Below are 17,886 nucleotides of genomic sequence, written 5' to 3'. Positions count from 1 at the left end.
AAGATACATTGTAAAAAGGTTCTAACCTTAATGCTACGAAGAATCTGGGAAACGAGGCCCTGTAACGTTGTGTGGGTGACTGTAGGTTGTGTTAAATGCCTTTAAAACACTGCCCGCTGTGCTCCTGGTCAGCAAGGTGATTGCACTCTGCTAGTCAAGGTCAAGCAGATGCTGAAATTGTCCGCACAAGGCTTGTCACAGGCCTCTAGTCAAGGAGCTGTGTAGCCTCCCTAACATTCTGAAAACCATATGTTTCTTAGTGCTTGGTGAGAGCATGGCTGTCCTATGGTTATTCTTCATACAACCTTTCCACAACTTTCTGGGAATGGTGCAGGATAGTTGCTTGGCTTTGGAACATTCTCAGCACATACACTACATGACCAAAAGTATGTGGTCACCTGCTCGTCGACATCTCATTCTAAAATCAGAGGCATTAATATGGAGTTGGTCCCCCATTTGCTGCTATAACAGCCTTCACTCTTCTGGGAAGGCTTTCCACTAGATGTTGGAACATTGCTGCGGGGACTTGCTTCCATTCAGCCACAAGAGCATTAGTGAGGTTGGGCACTGATGTTGGGCGATTAGGCCTGGCTCGCAGTCGGTGTTCCAACTCATCCCAAAGGTGTTCGATGAGGTTGAGGTCAGGGCTCTGTGCAGGCCAGTCAAGTTCTTCCACACCAATTTCGATAAACAATTTCTGTATGGACCTCGCTTTGTGCACGGGGGCATTGTCATGCTGAAACAGGAAAGGGCCTTCCCCAAATTGATGCCACAAACTCCAGAGAATGCGTTTCCACTGCCTCAGAGTCCAATGGCGGCGAACTTTACACCATTCCAGCCAACTCTTGGCATAGCGCATGGTGATCTTAGGCTTGTGTGCGGCTGCTCAGCCATGGAAACCCAGTTTATGAAGCTCCCAAAGAACAGTTATTGTGCTGACGTTGCTTCCATAGGCAGTTTGGAACTCGGTAGTGAGTGATGCAACCGAGGACAGACGATTTGTACGCGTTACACGCTGCAGCACTCGGCGGTCTCGTTCTGTGAGCTTGTGTGGCCTACCACTTCGCGGCTGAGCCGTTGTCGCTCCTAGACGTTTCCACTTCACAATAACAGCACTTACAGTTGACCAGGGCAGCTCTAGCAGGGCAGACATTTGACGAACTGACTTGTTGGAAAGGTGGCACCCTATGACAGTGCCACGTTGAAAGTCACTGAGCTCTTCAGTAAGGCCATGTTTGCCAATGTTTGTCTATGGAGATTGTATGGCTGTATGCTCGATTTTATATACCTGTCAGCAACGGGTGTGGCTGAAATAGCCGAATCCACTAATTTGAAGGGGTGTCCACACACTTTGTATATATAGTGTATAAGGAATTGGACCAAAAAAACTTCATTTTCTTGGTATTTAAATCAAATTCAACCATGGTTACATTAACGCCTTTTTTTGTTGGCACAAAACTACCTCCATACTTCCATTCATTTTTTAAGTCGGTAACGGGTTACCTTCAGACGAGTCCCGTGACACTTGTGGGGGTCATAGAGCAAAACGAAGAACACCATTGTGTTCGTGAGAATATTTGTTTGTAGGCCAACCGTATGCACGCTACAGACGATTTTGTGAGAAGACCGATTTTCGGGATGTCTCATGGTCTGACAAACACTGCTGTAGCTCTGCCACCTTCCACCGCAGATGTGGAAGGCCGACAGATATCTCTAGCTTAAATTGACAGATTTTGATGGGGATTTTTTTATTATGTTACTTAGATTGATGCACGGTTGCGTCAATAGACTCTTATTAATTTCAGTTTTGTTAATGTTCTAGGAATGATCTCCAACTGGTTTGAAATTGGGAATGTTCTCAAATAGTTCAGAGAACGTTCAGAAACAATGTTCTTCTGTGGGAATTTCAGTACTTCAGCCTAAAGTTTCCTACAGGTTTCCTCATGGTTTTATTTAAAGTAATGTTCTCAAATTGTTCCAAGAACGTTAAGAAAACTTTCCATAAAAACCACAAGAAAACTTTAGTAACATTCAGAGAACATGAATATTATTTAAAAACATACATTGCGTTCTCAGCATCAACAAAACTCTCTCTATCCTCTAGCTTGTTAAGTGTGTTCAGGTGTGTTGGCCGTGCCCACTAAAGAGGGCACACTTGATCTTAATGATTGCTTGTTTCCTTTGAAATGGGGTCTGTTTGAATAGACTGAAATGAACAGCTTTGTATGCGTAGAAAACATGGCAAGCTAGCTCCATCCTAGTGGTGCAGTGGGCTAATTCCATGGTTCGAGAACAGAAGATTATAGGTTTGAATCTCACTGATGCTGAATCACAATAAAAAAGAAATGTTTGCATGATTAATCCCTAAGGAAACACATTTCCATTTGTGCTTGGAGTTTTTTCAAAGTTTACAGACAATAAACTAGCAGTGTTACTGAAACATTCAGTTTTAAGGAAGTTATTCAAAAACCTCAAAATAACCTATAATTTCCATTCTCAGACCGTTAATAAAACCTCCCAGGAAAACTTTCCAGGAACCAGAGTAAAACGTTCTCAGAACCTCCATGCAACCCCAAAAAAATGTTCCGGAAATGTATGGCTTCGTTCCCACAGCCAATGTAAAACCAAAAACATACGTTTCCACAACTTCCACGGAACCATATATGTTAGCTGGATGGCGAAAGAGATGTCTACAGGTTGAAAAAGTTGAATTGTTTCTGAGTCCAAGCTTGCCGAAACACTATATAAATGTTTACTTATAAAATGGGCCATTTGTCTCTGCTGCACTCTAGACGTCTCTTGACCAAATAACGAACCCGGCTTTGACCTTGTGTGTAGGCTATGATTTTGCTGTGTCATTAATATTTATGCCTACGGAGAATATATACATTTTTATAGTTGATTCCAATGGTGAGCTGATTTACACAACGGCCAGAGTAATTTATTTGAAGAGGTACGTGTTCCTAATGTCAAACATGGCTTTTTTGCAATGTGCAGACTTGTTTCATAGAATAATATTCAGATGTTTGTTCATTTAAAAATGTTTTATGTTGATAAAGCTCCCATCATTGCTATGTGCTCCTGTGCTCACTCTCTTTTTCTCTCTCTCACTCATTCTCTCTATCTCTCTCTCACTCTGTAGCCTATAACATCAAGGAGAGGAAAGGGGTGGGGACAGGGGATTCCTGAATACCCAAATTTGCCATTAGACATAATATGCCCATAAAACAGTAACAGTCAGGGACCCTACATTACATCATGATTCAAGTATTTGGCAACACTCACAAACAACTGGTGCGAACACAAGGAGCATCACAAGTCTAGAACTATTCTGTAATAAAAGGAATTTCTCAAAAATATGTTGGTAGTTAATAGCTTGCAATATACAATCTTAATAAATACTGCATGGAGAATATTTTAACAAAACTTTTTGAGCATCAATAACAACATAAGGGTCCGCACTGAATATTTCATGCAATCCATAACCATGTGTGCGCGCGCCCATGCATATACACTGTAAAACCAAATGTTTAGGATCTGAACACATAACTAAACACTTTTCTATAACACTTTTTAAACGCCTCAAGGCATTTAGAATTTCAATGAAAACGCGTCACAGTGTTTAGATTGTAAACACCAGAACATGTTTATTCACTGTAACACTTTTTAAACACATGAACACGTGTATTCAGCACAAGGCATTTAGGTTTTAAACACTAAACAATGGGGGTGTTGTTTTAACACTGTAGGGTGTAAAGCCGTATTTGCATATTTCCCAGCATGCCTTTCGAGTGAATGTGAGAGATACCCACCCATGACTGTGTGTTAGTGACAGAGATATGGTTGTTTCATTCAACAACTTTCATTCCTGAAGGTTTCACCAAGTGACTACCTAAGTGACTGTGTTTCAGTAAAACCAAACCCTTTATGACCACATATTATACATTTCATAAGGTCTTTAATTATGGCCTAGTTATCCTCATCATTGTGGTCTGAAAATCCTGGCTCATGGGGCACATCAAACACGCAAGTCACAAAACCCTGGCTTGTGAAGTAATTAGTAGTTCCTATCAGAATCCAGCTAGAGGGAGAATATACAATAATTTCAATATTTTATCACCCACAACCTGCAATCAGAATTACTGCTATGGTGAAGTACTTAACAAATAAGAATACCTAAACCATCTAAACTGGAACAACCGTCTCAGTAACGGGTGCAATAAGTCCAACCCCTTACAGATTGGATTAGTTTAGAAAAATGTATTTATCTTTGTATAGTATAAGATCAATTAATCAATCAATGTGCATGAGGAAACATAGATATTCAAACAAACTATTCTAAAAAGCAAACTGCAACAAAGCATGATGGGAAATATGATAATGAGGCCCCTCCCACATCTTTTCACTTTGAGAGAGTTAAAGATGCACTATGCAAAAATCACTCCGCCATTTCACTCCGCCATCACTCCGCCATTTCCTCTGTGGAGATGGGAGAACCTTCCAGAAGGACAACCGTCTCTGCAGCACTCCACCAATCAGGCCTTTATGGTAGAGTGGCCAGACGGAAGCCACTCCTCAGTAAAAGGCCCATGACAGCCCGCTTGGAGGTTGCCAAATGGCACCTAAAGACTCTCAGACCATGAGAAACAAGATTCTCTGGTCTGATGAAACCAGGAGGAAACCTGGCACCATCTCTACGGTGAGGCATGGTGGTGGCAGCATCATGCTGTGGGGATGTTTTTCAGCGGCAGGGACTGGGAGACTAGTCAGGATCGAGGGAAAGATGAACGGAGCAAAGTACAGAGAGATCCTTGATGAAAACCTGCTCCAGAGCACTCAGGACCTCAGACTGGGGCGAAGGTTTACATTCCAAAAGGACAACGACCCTAAGCAAACAGCCAAGACAACACAGGAGTGGCTTCTGGACAAGTCTCTGAATGTCCTTGCGTGGCCCAGCCAGAGCCCGGACTTGAACCCGATCTAACATTTCTGGAGAGACCTGAAAATAGCTGCGCAGCGACGCTCCCCATCCAACCTGACAGAGCTTGAGAGGATCTGCAGAGAAGAATGGGAGAAACTCCCCAAATACAGGTGTGCCAAGCTTGTAGCGTCATACGCAAGAAGACTCGAGGCTGTAATCGCTGCCAAAGGAGAATCAACAAAGTACTGAGTGAAGGGTCTGAATACTTGTGTAAATGTTTTTTTTTTTTACATTTGCAAACATTTCTACAAATCTGTTTTTGCTTTGTCATTATGGGGTATTGTGTGTAGATTGATGAGGGAGGGGGGGGGAACAATTTAATCAATTTTAGAATAAGGCTGTAACGTAACAAAATGTGGAAAAAGTAAAGGGGTCTGAATACTTTCCGAATGCACTGTAGGTGAGGTGACAGACATTCCTAACACAGATCTGAATAAAAGGCATGTAAAGTCACATCAACTTCTAATGATGAAATGCATTTTAAACAGGACTATGGGAAAGTAAACACGAGTGTTTAAAATCTGAACACTTAGGAGATATAGGTGTTCTTCTAGTTGGAAACTGACTGGAAAAAGCTGACCATTATGTGTAATATTGCATTCTAAACGCCTGTGTTTAAGATGAGAACACTTCTTTGAAAATCCAAATGCTTATGTTTAAGTTTTAAACACTGACGTTTAGGTTATAAACATGTCACATGTTTCATGGTTTTACAGTGTAGGCTACAGTCTTGCACCCAAATAAAAGTAGGCCCTATTAAAACATTAGTGAAAAATAAGCAACAAAATCATGATAGGCTAATTTGGATGGGATGCTAAACTAAACCCCACAATATTTGCAGGTGAATGCTATCCTGAAGCTAAAATGTAACTGTAGCCAATGATAGGTGTAAATGATTGGTAAAATAGGCACAATATCCCTCTGGGAAATAGGCAATTAAAGTAACCAGGACTATGTGTTGGGGGCGGCAGGTGGCTTAGTGGGTAAGAGCGTTGTGCCAGTAACCGAAAGGTCGCTGGTTCTAATCCCCGAGCCGACTAGGTGAAAAAATCTGTTGATGTGCCCTTAAGCAAGGCACTTAACTCTAATTGCTCCTGTAAGTCGCTCTGGATAAGAGCGTCTGCTAAATGACTTAAATGTAAATGTGTTTCTTACTTCATCAGAAGGCAGTTGAAGAAAGTGTTATACATTAAAATGTGAATATTACAAATAAGGTGTTACTATAAGGCTACAGAAACCGTGGCAGTATGAATAAACTATATAGGGCCTAATAGTAATCAATGGTAATCCGTGATAATGAAAATTGTTTACCTCGGCTGATTTTATGGCCTATAGGTCATATGCAGCACTATCCAACATAAAAAGTAATAATCAAAAAATGATAGATTGTGTGTGTGCGTACGTTTCCTCAGTTATATCAACTACATAACAACATGAAACCTTTGACACATATATTTCAAAAATATTATTTTGAAAAGGGCACTTAAAGTTGATTCAAAATCTCTGTTTTTGTAGTTATTTTGCCATGTTTCCAGTATAAGCGTCAAAACCACCCGATCAATATCATTTTAAAAAGTCAGTGAACTATGCAGCCCGCCAATCTGAATAACAATTTACTCTGCCTTACGCATGGAAAAATGAAAATTGTTGTGTTTGGAAAACATAATCATCTCAACGGGCCTATCTATGCACCATGCAAGCCTCCTCGTTAATAATAAAAGTAGAAACTGTATCCGAGAAACTAGAATGTTTAATTTATTATTATGTAAGCTATTTGGGGGGTGATTATATGGTAATTGCTCATTAGTCTTGTATATTTATCGCTGTACCTTATGTCAAGGCCAAGGGAATAGTGTAGGGTTCATTCTCTCGTTTCAAGGATCAATTTCAGAAGCAATTTGTGAAACAGGACAGATCAAGTTTGTCATGACGTCAGATTCTGACAATGCAACGGCAAGCTATAAATATCAGCTCAAAAACATTTTCTTCTCTGACACGACTTTATCCTACTATTTGAGATGAGAATGTGAAATGGCAGTCGCTGACACTGTGTAGACTGTGCTGTATACACTGTCAAAAGTAACTGCCTAACTCATTACAGAAATTAAGTAGTGGCTACGAAAACATCTCCAACGGTCAGTGTATACAGTGAAAAGTATATTTCTAAAATAGTATTAAGCAGTTTGTTGTGCTATGAGGTGTAATTGATCATGATGAACTGATATCAAAACCATCAGACAAATTGACGTTCAATAATGAGACAAACCAGTCCCACTATCAACAAGGTCATGTGTACCTACTAATCTTAGGGCTCTATTCAATCCGCATTGCGGAAGTTCTGTTTTACAGCGTGCTTGAAATTTAAAGGCAATGTTCCTGCTTTAGTGGAGACTGGGTTCATGGTAAATGTTGCATATGCCAATAGGAAATTACCTTTACATTTCTATCGCGGAATCTGTAACGCTTCAGATTTACAGATTGAATAGAGCCCTTAATAACAGAGGCTACTGCAGCATCCTGTAATGCTTACAGCTCTACCTCCAGTTACTGCAAGAGGAATAAGCACTGTGCTCAACAATGCCTGCTAAAATTACAAATGGTCAAATACATAAAACATTGTTAAACATGAAGACACGACCACTGACAATCAGCCTACTAATCAGAACTACTTAGGCCTACTATTTACACTTGGGGGAAAAAAATGGTCATGAAGCTTCATAATTTAAATAGGAGGGACCCTACATTTTTATGTTCACTACAACAAATGTTAATGTTCAAGTAACTTCAATCATTATAGTTCAGAATACATCATGCAATTTACAACTTCAAAAAGATATGGGTGGTGATGTCACTTTATTACTTTAAGTATTGAACACTGAAATACTTTGAGTTGGGTTACTCGAATGGTTCTAGGCAATGGGCTTCCTCAAAATAATTGAGTAAGCAGAACTAATGACTTTTTACAGTGTACCTAGTGTCAAGCAACGTGAATGAGAGGACAGAAGTTGGCATTACCTAGTTTCAAACAACGTGAATTAGGGCGGAAGTTGGCATGCAGCGCTATAGCCTAGGCCTAGCAGTGAATGCAAAAATGTCTTTAAAGTCGTCAAAAACAGGATCATAAATCACACATTTCACATATCAATAAGGCTAAACCATGCTTACAGTCGCTCATCTGTGCATAATGGTGATGAAAGGTAGCCTATATTTGTAAGTGCGAGTTATAAGTAGGCTATAGGGCCTGTGCTACTCCAACAAGAGCGGATTAGTCTCATTGCATGTTTTATATAGTGGGCTTTATCTCATGTGTGTTTGTTTTTGCAGATATACTTGTTTTCAGCATTTAGGCTATATCAGGGAAGAGGCGTTATTGATGTGTAATGGTCGCCATCCAAATACCATTCACATTAGCAACATCAGCGGACATAATTATACCTACTAATTGCAGATTAGGGGTTTTGGGTCACTGGGATCATTTGATAGGACGGTTTTTTAAATAGCGGATAATTATTTCACATCAGGTAAGTATCCTAGACCTTTGGCTTACTCGCTATCCTTTCAGATGGTGTCAGAATCCATATTCCTCATCGAGTATTTAGCAGCCAGCAATGATCTGGCTATAGTAACTTAATAAGAAACCCAAGCCATGGGGCTTTGATGATTGATCGTTTCCCAGTCCTTATTAAGCGAGGCCAAAAAAAACTTTAGCCTGTACAGCCTAGCAGCGCAAGGTTAGATAAGCGGGTCACAAGGTCGCCAGCAGTCCCCATACACACAGCTTTATTGTTTGGGAAAGGAATCGATTGATACAGTATATGGGGTCTAGTATCTCATAATTTAACATTCACTGACTCAGAGCAAGTTTGAGTGGAGGAAACAGTAGGCCTACCGGAACCACTAAAGATTGACAATGCCAAACAACGTCTTCACCTGCCTTGTTCAAGAAGACAGGTGCGCTTTCCTGCGCACATTAGTATTTTATCCCTCGCGCTGCTGCTTTACTCTGTTACCTCAGTGAAAATGGTAAATTGTCAAAAAACAATATCTGTAAATCCTTGCAATTGTAGGCCTTATAAAAATGAGAAGGTCGTGGCTTTACGCACAGGCACAGTCATAGGTCTATGCACACAGAATTATATGCAAAATATAGGCCTATCATAGTCTTTATCACAAAAAACACCGATTTATGTTGCAGAAAAATAAAAAAAACTAGTGTGCAGTGTTAATCCAATAGCCTATTTGACGAATATATCCACTATAAAATAAAATACATTTCAGCATGTCCCATAAAGGCCTGCAATGCAAGTTTGAATAGAAATGTCCTCCCCTAGCTCCAAATTAGCTCTGTGAATAGCCTGTATAGGCCTACTTGTGCAGAAGTGCTAATGTAGAGGCTATTCATGGGAACCCGTACATTTGAACAGATCCGGTTCATCATTATAACATTTATTTAATTTCGTTGTATACAATAATCTGCCATTAAATTCAAAATACTGGCTCGTTTAAATCAAAAGAGTGTACAATTAATAAAACGAGACCCAGTCATAATGAGGGGGCTGTCCTGCCTATTGAGGCACCGCGGAGGGAGAAAGTGCGCCAAATTTGTTTGCAGCGGATCAAGGCTCACCGCCTTCACTTTCTTTATCTTAATTCCAACTTGAAAATATATAATTATCTAGTTTGAACAGGACTGCTATCAAATCCTTCTTTAGGCAGGGTAGGGGAAAGCTCGAGTGGATTGCGCGCTCTGGAGCCGCTCGGTGTTGCCCGAGATAGGAGTAATGAAGTTGTGGAGTCCGGAGATACAAAGGGCATTAACCTCATTAGCATGAAACCTTTTCTTCTAACTATTGTGGGACCCTTTCAGCCCTCTAATCCCCCTATTTCAAAGCTGGGTTTGTAATAAAGCTTTTAAGGTTTTTTCAAAGCTAATGGTATTCTCTGAAGATTTTTATTGCTGTTATAGTCCATGTGCCGATTAAAATTCCCCATCCATATATGGGGACTATAGTTTGTATGTAGGCCTATAGCCCCCCACACCACCCCCTCTGAAAAGCTCCTTTTCAAGATGTGAAACAATTATAGAAATAAACACTACACCTCACATCATACAATGTGCATGGTGGGACTTCACATGTTTAGGAGATACATAGTGTAAATATAATACAGTTTAATTTTGCAACATTTAAAACAATTTTATGTGCATTTTTCCCATGTGCATTGGACCACATTTTTTTTTATTGAATGGTTTTCCCACTGATCGGGTTCCCGCCTATAAATACATGGGCACTTGGATTGGCAAGGATTTAATGTTTTAAAAAACATACTGATGAGCTAGTTGAAAAGCTAAGATTTAAAGATCTTGCCTCTCTCTAAACAGCAGGAAGCAGATTGTACAGTCAACTTTCCAGCGAGTTCTTGACTATGGTGACACCAGTTACCAGAATGCAGCAGCCACTGCTCTTAAACCTTTGGATGCTGTCTACCATAGCGCCCTTCGCTTTATCACAGGGGACAGTTTTAATACTCATCACTGCATCCTGTTTCAAAAGGTTGGCTGGTCCTCATTAAAGTCCTGTAGGTCACTTCAATATTCCCTTTTTGTTTACAAAGCAATACTACACAAGCTTCCGACTTACCTAACTTCGTTGTTGAAGTATAAAAACATGAGATACCAAACCCTTTCACAGAGTTGGTTAATTCTTGAGGTTCCTCGGGTCTCCACCGAATTAGGTAAATCCTTTCTTAGTTTTAATGCACCTCACTACTCAAACCATTTACAAAACTCATTACAATTGGATGTTCTGGTGCCGCTCTGGCAATTTAAAGTATTGAGGACAAGTAGCTGTGGAATGTAACAGTTTTTCTTAAATTGTGTTGTGCTGTATTTTTTTATTTAATTTTACATTGTATCGATGGCTGTTTTGTTTCTATATTGTATTTGATTGTGTTACTGTGATCAGGGCACCCTTGTGAATGAGACCTTGGTGTCAATGGGTCTTCCCTGAACAAATACAGAATAAAATGTTATGTTTGAGTCACTTATAAAGAAAGATGTTGGTCTATAAAGTTCTTAGATGTAAAAAATAAAATAATAATAATAATAATAATATACTTTTCTTTTTGCCCGTACAAGCGTAATAGGCTACACATGAAATGGGAAAAGAGTATGCATGGGTTGATGCTGTTTTGTTTATGATCAATTTGTGGGAAGCGCGCGTGTAGGCATATCCTACTCGTGGCTGTCGGAGAGACAAGATTTTAAACAAAGATCTCATTTCGCTGCACATTGCAACCTTCCCTTATCGCTTCGTGAGGGGTAGTCAGATTGTACTAAATTATGTCCAACCAAGCCCCCTTGGATCCACGGATTAAGAGATTAAAGTGGACCACTGGGCAATGCATCCCCTTTCCCCCTCATATTACTCGCATGATAATTGCCTAAACTGATTTGCACTTTCACAAAAGCTCGTAGGACTCTTTGTAGCCTGAGCAGACCAGACGCTGCCCCTCTAAATAAAAACGGATTAATGCAGTCTATCAGACTGAGGAGCAAATGAACCACCGGAAAAACAACCATGCACTTGCCACAGAAAAATAATCTTGCATTTTCTCGTAATAGCATGATTTATGTTACTTTTAACAACCCACATTGTCTGGATTCCTTCTAAAATGAGTCATAGGCCTACCTCAAGTGTAGGCTAATTGTGAGACTGGTTTGACCAAAATCAAGATATACGAAGCGGGTGATTGGTGGCAGCCAATAGCCTATAAAAAGTGTGAAATAATACAGGCTTGAATTGAAGGGCGTAACAGGTCTCTTTATAAAATGTCAAGAAATGAAAGCTGATCTTAAATCAAACCCTACTTTTACTCCGCGCGCAACATATTGATAAAACTTTATTGACAAAATATTGACAATTACATACTTCTTGGAAGTATACTTTGTGTTAAAATTGTAGCAAACTTAACACAAACACAAAATTATTTACATTCTGGTAAAAGAGGGTTTAACAGAAACATTAACTTTTAGTATCTCTGTACATGGATACGCTCAGTGCTTGACGTTTTCTCGCCTCTACGGCAGTCAATTCTTGCATTAGTCCTTTGTGGCAACTCTCACCGGAGGGTCAAGTCCTGACAATATGCTCGGGACAGAATAACGGAGACATGGTAAAGCTTTAGGTTTAAGGAATGTCCTGGATACTTTCCCTTTAAGTACTTTATCTGTGGTTTGATAAACTTTTATAAAGTTTTCGAAATGCATTTTCTTTAAAAACACTATAACGCAGCACTGCTACTTCATACTGTTTTCACAATCACTTTAACACGATAATCATTAATTAAAAGACTGCACACTTTGTAAAAAGGAAGAAGCACAACATCTCTGAGATTGAAAATAGAGTTAAAACAAAGTTGTTTTTGAGAAAATTATCAAATTAAAACAACTACCAGAAAGTCTACCATGCAATTTAAGTTTTACAAAAACAGTTGTGGATTTTGGTATCTTGAGTGGAAACGTTCATATTTAGAAACTTTCAGAAGTGCAAATGTCCAATGTGAATTGGAGATTAATTTTTGGGTGGTTCGTGGGAGATTGTAGTGGTGGGTTGGTGCGTGGAAGGGGGTCAGGTAGTTGGACTGCGATACTGTCAATCACTTTTGCCTGGGCAATTTGATATGGTTTGACAGACCCATGGTAGTGACAGCAGTGCCAACAATCGGATCTCTCACCCTCAGCTGCCGATCTCCGAAGAATCGAAATGTGACATTGGCTTTACCCTCTCTCTGTCTCTCTGTACACAGCATCCTTAGCCATGTCATCCTTCACGGCACACGGATGTCCCAGGTTCAAACAATTTAGTATTTTAATCGTCTGAAGTTACATCAATTTCATCCGGGCTTCCCGATCCTTGTTTAGTTGCGAGTCTCCATCGGTTTATGTGATGGGTCCCCTTCTTCTTCTGTTGCGAATCTGAACCCTCCTCCTCCAACTTTTGCCGCTTGAACTTGGTTCTTCGGTTCTGAAACCACACTTTTACCTAAGGGAAATAAATAAAGGCCACAATAAATACCAAAATACTAAACAAAATCCATTCATGTGCGTAAAGTGAGAATTCAAATAGCAGAACAGCAAAAGAGATAAAAGCATAGGCTATACTAGGAGTGCAAAGGCCTTACATTTTTGCATAGGCTCTCATAGATCGCCGTGTGAAAATCTGCCCAATGCTATAGGCCCAAAAGGTCTTACAAGTTAGGCTAGAAGTACGGTTATTTTAAGATGGGATATAGCCTTGGTCAAAAACTGCATGTAGTGCCTCCTCTATTTTTGTATTACAAACATAAGCCAATTACCAGAAATGGACGTCCCCTTGGTCGAACAAAAAAAAACTGGTGCAAATAGGCTCATGAATATGCAACGCATTCTAAATAAGTTTAATTTAATTTCTAATAATTTCCCAAAAAAATTTAAAAGCCACATTGCTTGTTAATTTTAAGCCTTTTGTAAATGCGTATCAATAGGCTAGTGGGCAATATTAATATATACAAGCCATCCGTCTGACAGCTTGGCAAGTGAGGTGCATTTAATGTGCTTTCAGTCAGCTAATTGAAGTGGGTGATGGTTAATTTCTCCCTCATTCCCCTCTGAAAACCTCCGTTTAGAGAAGAGCCGGTGGTGACACTGGGACAAAAGACACCGACCGTTCCACAAGCTGACAGGCACAAATACGATCTTAAATGTGGCCAGGGAAATTCATTGAGTCCTGCTCATTCTTTTTAGCGTGCCATAGATCCTATGAAATGGTTAACTGGTTAAATAACCTCCATGTTGAATGGAAACCTTTTTCTCCCAAAACAAAGTAATTCAACCCAACGAGGTTGTACAATGATCATGGATTTGATCCAACTAAAAGCCTCAAGGCCGATGGTGGTGTATACATTTATTATTTTGTCTCTCTGAAACTGTGGGTTTACAGGTCAATCCAATAGTAGGCCTAACTTTGAAAAATGAATAAACTTGTGTTTTCATTTCTGTCGGTTTCCCCCCTTCATTTCAATTCTTAAACTAGAATAGCATTTAGGCCTGCATGTGAAATTCATAAATTTGACTTGCTATACGGATTAACCATAGCATGTGTGCAGTTTCCCCCAATAGACAACACACTGTCGTGTTTTCAAGAAATGTTTAATAATTCCCGTAATGTCACTTATAGGCAAGCATATGAATTCCCAATAAGTAATTAGCCTATTCAAAGAAAATGTAGCATATTCACAGATTCCGTATCCAACACCAACACAAGTAGGCTATTGTTGTCCTATAGCCTAAAATAGGTAGGCCTACAGGCTATAAACACCCCTTGAAAAACACCCCACAAACCTGTGCGTCATGTCAGGTCTGATGCAACTTGACATGATCGTCTTTTAAATCCATTCCCTATTCAAAGTAGGCCTAATGCGGATTTAACGATAAACTTGTGAATATTCAATTCATTTTCTTACCTGAGTTTCTGTGAGGCTAAGGGTGTGCGCAAGCTGTTTTCGTTCGGCACCTACGACGTAATGGTTTTTTTCAAACGCGTGCTCAAGCCGCAGAAGTTGCGAAGGGGAAAAAGCTGTCCGAATTCTTTTGGGCTTTCTGGCCAGTGCATTGTGCAAAAGGAAGCTCTCCGGGCTTGTTTCGTTACCTGAAAACGACAATGGGAGGGATATTAATTATGACCACTCTTATGTTGGAAACTGAGGCTAAAGAGAAGATGATGCTATGCTCATATTTTGGCTATACCGCAGACTTGGGCCTTTAACTTTTAACTAAAGTCTACGGCAACACTCAATTGAACATTGAGACCAATTTAGTCATAAGCAACACCTTGACAATTTTTTTGCAATAATTGTAACAATAGCAAATTGATACAGTTTATATTCTTCAAATGGCAACAACAGGGCTATGCAGTGGCTAAATTAAGTGCCGTTTTGATACAGTCTTTGGTAATACTAAAAACACTAGGCCTACAAAAATAGCAACACAATGGTCTACAATCGCAAAGTGGCCTAGAAGCCTCTATAGGCTAACCCTTTTCGAACTTATATTTGTTACATTAGCCTACAGTCACTGGTACAATGTAAGTATATGGTGGAGAATAAAATAGGCTACATTAGCCTACAATTTTGTCATAATTATTATCAAGACCCTTACAATTAAAATAACTATTATTCGTTCCAAACGAAAACAGATCGTTCAGTTATTATACCATTTGCATGTCACTGTTTTCAGGAAAAGATTATGTGCATCCATCAGCAAAAAAATATAACGTTTTAAAATGGCAGTCCAATTTGGGGGCAGATAAATGAATAGTGCGATTTTTAAAAGTGCATTGTGTACAATTTCTTAAACAGCAGTTTGGGCTATAAAAGCATAGCCCACAAATACGACCCATAGCCTATTCCTTGGCACAGATGATTGCAATAAATTACACGGGCATCTATCAATGTAGTTAAGTTGATTTACATTCAGTTTAAATATAAGAAGATTGAAGTGAAAATGAAGTAAATAACTAGGTCTAATTAAATCATTATTTTTCAACCATTTTGTTCAAAATAACAAGCCAATTAATTATATAGGCCTACAAATTCCAGTTGTAAGGTTTTATGCTTCTTTTTGTTTCATTTAACTGTTTTAGATGCAAACGGACTTTTTAAAAGTACACTCTTTGCAATTCCTATTTTAACAAAATGTAAAATTATAGGCTATAGGCTACCAGCAAAATAAATGTGAACCCGTGTCGCCACATTGAGAAATACTATGCCCTACATTAGGCTACTAAAAGTACGCTAGTCTATTCCAGTTGAACAGTGTTCTAATTATAACAGACAAAAACTGTTTCTAAAACTGTTCCAGACATGGCGATAGCCCATATATTTCCAAAATTCGATAGCTCACTGATATTTAGCATTCGTTTCTTTATTCTCATAATTACATTTTATATTGGTCTACAGAAATGCTATGGAACATCCAAAAGGGCTAAACAGCATAAATACGTAATAAATGCGTTAGAGACTAATTTAACTTCAACCTACCTTGGAATCTGTGACCCAAGTACCTATATCTATGTATTAACCATGGGTAAAAAGTTGAGGGGTCCCTTTGCTGGCTGGCAAAAAGATGGTGCGGACTGTGTGAGGATGAAAGTGGGTGAGCCAAAGCATGTGGAGGTGGCACCGAATGAACTGGGACACCGGAGTTGTTCTGATGTGAGACCGCCTCAGCGAACACAAAGTCCGGATTAGAGTAGACGCCCCTGCCGCTGGAATGAAACCCGTTCAGAAATGGATTCATCTGGCTGGAGTTTGCATAGCTCAGAGCCGCTGGTCGTATGGGCTCCTCAGACCTAGACACTGGTAGAGGATTATCCTTCGCTACCAACGATTCTATAGTAAAACACCTCTTCGGTGTAGGTTGAAACATGGTTTGATAGTCAATATTCCCCAGTTTAGAGTTTAAGAGGTGCAGGCGTTCTTCGTAAAAATAGGTTACTACTCCACACCGAGAAAGTTTGTCAGCATAAATAACTTTGGAACGAAGAGTGCAGCAAGAATAGAAGCCAAAGTAACAACAAATCAACAAATAGCCATAAAGGTGGTCAACTGCGCCAGACAATCCATGGATGTGATCGGTTCCTCACCAGTTGTGCAAGCGATTTGTTAGTTCATGAGCCTAATTAGCGCTGGAGTCACATAAACAGCTTCCTCTGAAGCCTGTAATGGCATGGTGATTGGTCGCTGCTACTCGCCTTAAGGTTGAGGGAAGAGTCTTTACGTGCGTCAATGGGAACAGGCACGGAGAGGCGGACTCGAGCAAAACGGAACGGATTCGTTCAGAACCAGATCTTCAGAACATTTTTACATAGGCTACTCAGCTGAACCAGTAGAAAAGCTCAAGGTACTTACGTTTGCATTTATGTCTACCGATAAGGCCTGAGGACAGTTGGTCTTAAAGGGGCCTTTATGTTTATCAGTGTTGATTTTTATGTTGAAGTATAGGGCTAGGAGTCGGTTTAACATTCTTTGACATAAGTGTGATACGTTCTTAGTATAAAATGTATTTTACATTTAGGCCTACCTTATATTTAATGTATATTTTCCATTATTATGATAATTACAGCATACCCCATTACATACCCTGGCCTCCTCTCTCCGTGTTTTCATTTTCTCCGATCAGTTTGTGATTAGTTAGGGGTTGAAGGCTCCCCACTTTCTATTGGCCAGAATATTGGATCCACAGGATGTTCAGTGCAGTTGGTTTGTTGTATTGTTGTATTGACATATAAACGACCCATTCATTTAGGCCTTCCGAAATTACCCTACATACAACTTTTTGTGTAGGCTAATTCCTGCTCCATGCAAGTCAAGCATTCACTGATGAAAGGTTTATAATTTGTAATTTGAGGTTTACAAAGTGCATAGGAAGATATAGGCCTATACACACGCACGAGTTTAGAAATATATTTGGTATGCCTTTCATTTTATCATTAATTTAGCACAAATGTCTGTACCGTCATAATAAAACCACCCGTAATCTATAGCCTACTACCGCAATAGGCCTACATGTCTTAGTGATATCTTCATTATTTCGCTATTGCTGAATTCCATGAAAATGCGCATGAGGGTTTTCTTAATCCAATAAATGAGCTCTGTTGGGATAAGATAACTCTGTTTTTCTTTCATTTAACTGTAGGTTTTTACTCATTGTCATTATTATGATGCCCATCTTCGGGGATCTATGATTCAACCACAAGTAGGCTATAAGAAAATGCTATCGGGGTATGAGTCCAAATCTGCCCTTGGCTATGAGTCTCTGTAGTTTAACTTAATTTGCGATGTTCTGCTGTTTAGATCTACGAGGCCAA

General features: G+C 39.6%; 1 protein-coding gene across 1 annotated transcript; it reads right to left on the bottom strand.

The window, feature by feature from the left end:
- Window positions 1-11,783: 11,783 nt before the first annotated feature.
- On the bottom strand, window positions 11,784-16,445 carry LOC311111038 (homeobox protein EMX2-like; the record flags this gene model as incomplete). Its single annotated transcript, XM_084153734.1, has 3 exons — window positions 11,784-13,023; window positions 14,483-14,667; window positions 16,058-16,445. The coding sequence occupies 3 exons, from the start codon at window positions 16,443-16,445 to the stop codon at window positions 12,850-12,852; spliced, it is 747 nt and encodes a 248-aa protein (XP_084009860.1). The 3' UTR covers window positions 11,784-12,849.
- Window positions 16,446-17,886: the final 1,441 nt, after the last annotated feature.

This window comes from Coregonus lavaretus, assembly GCF_964263955.1.
Source record: "Coregonus lavaretus genome assembly, chromosome: 36".
Lineage (NCBI taxonomy): Eukaryota > Metazoa > Chordata > Actinopteri > Salmoniformes > Salmonidae > Coregonus > Coregonus lavaretus.
The sequence above is the reverse complement of the archived record's forward strand: the minus strand, read 5'-3'. Positions and strand labels throughout refer to the sequence as shown.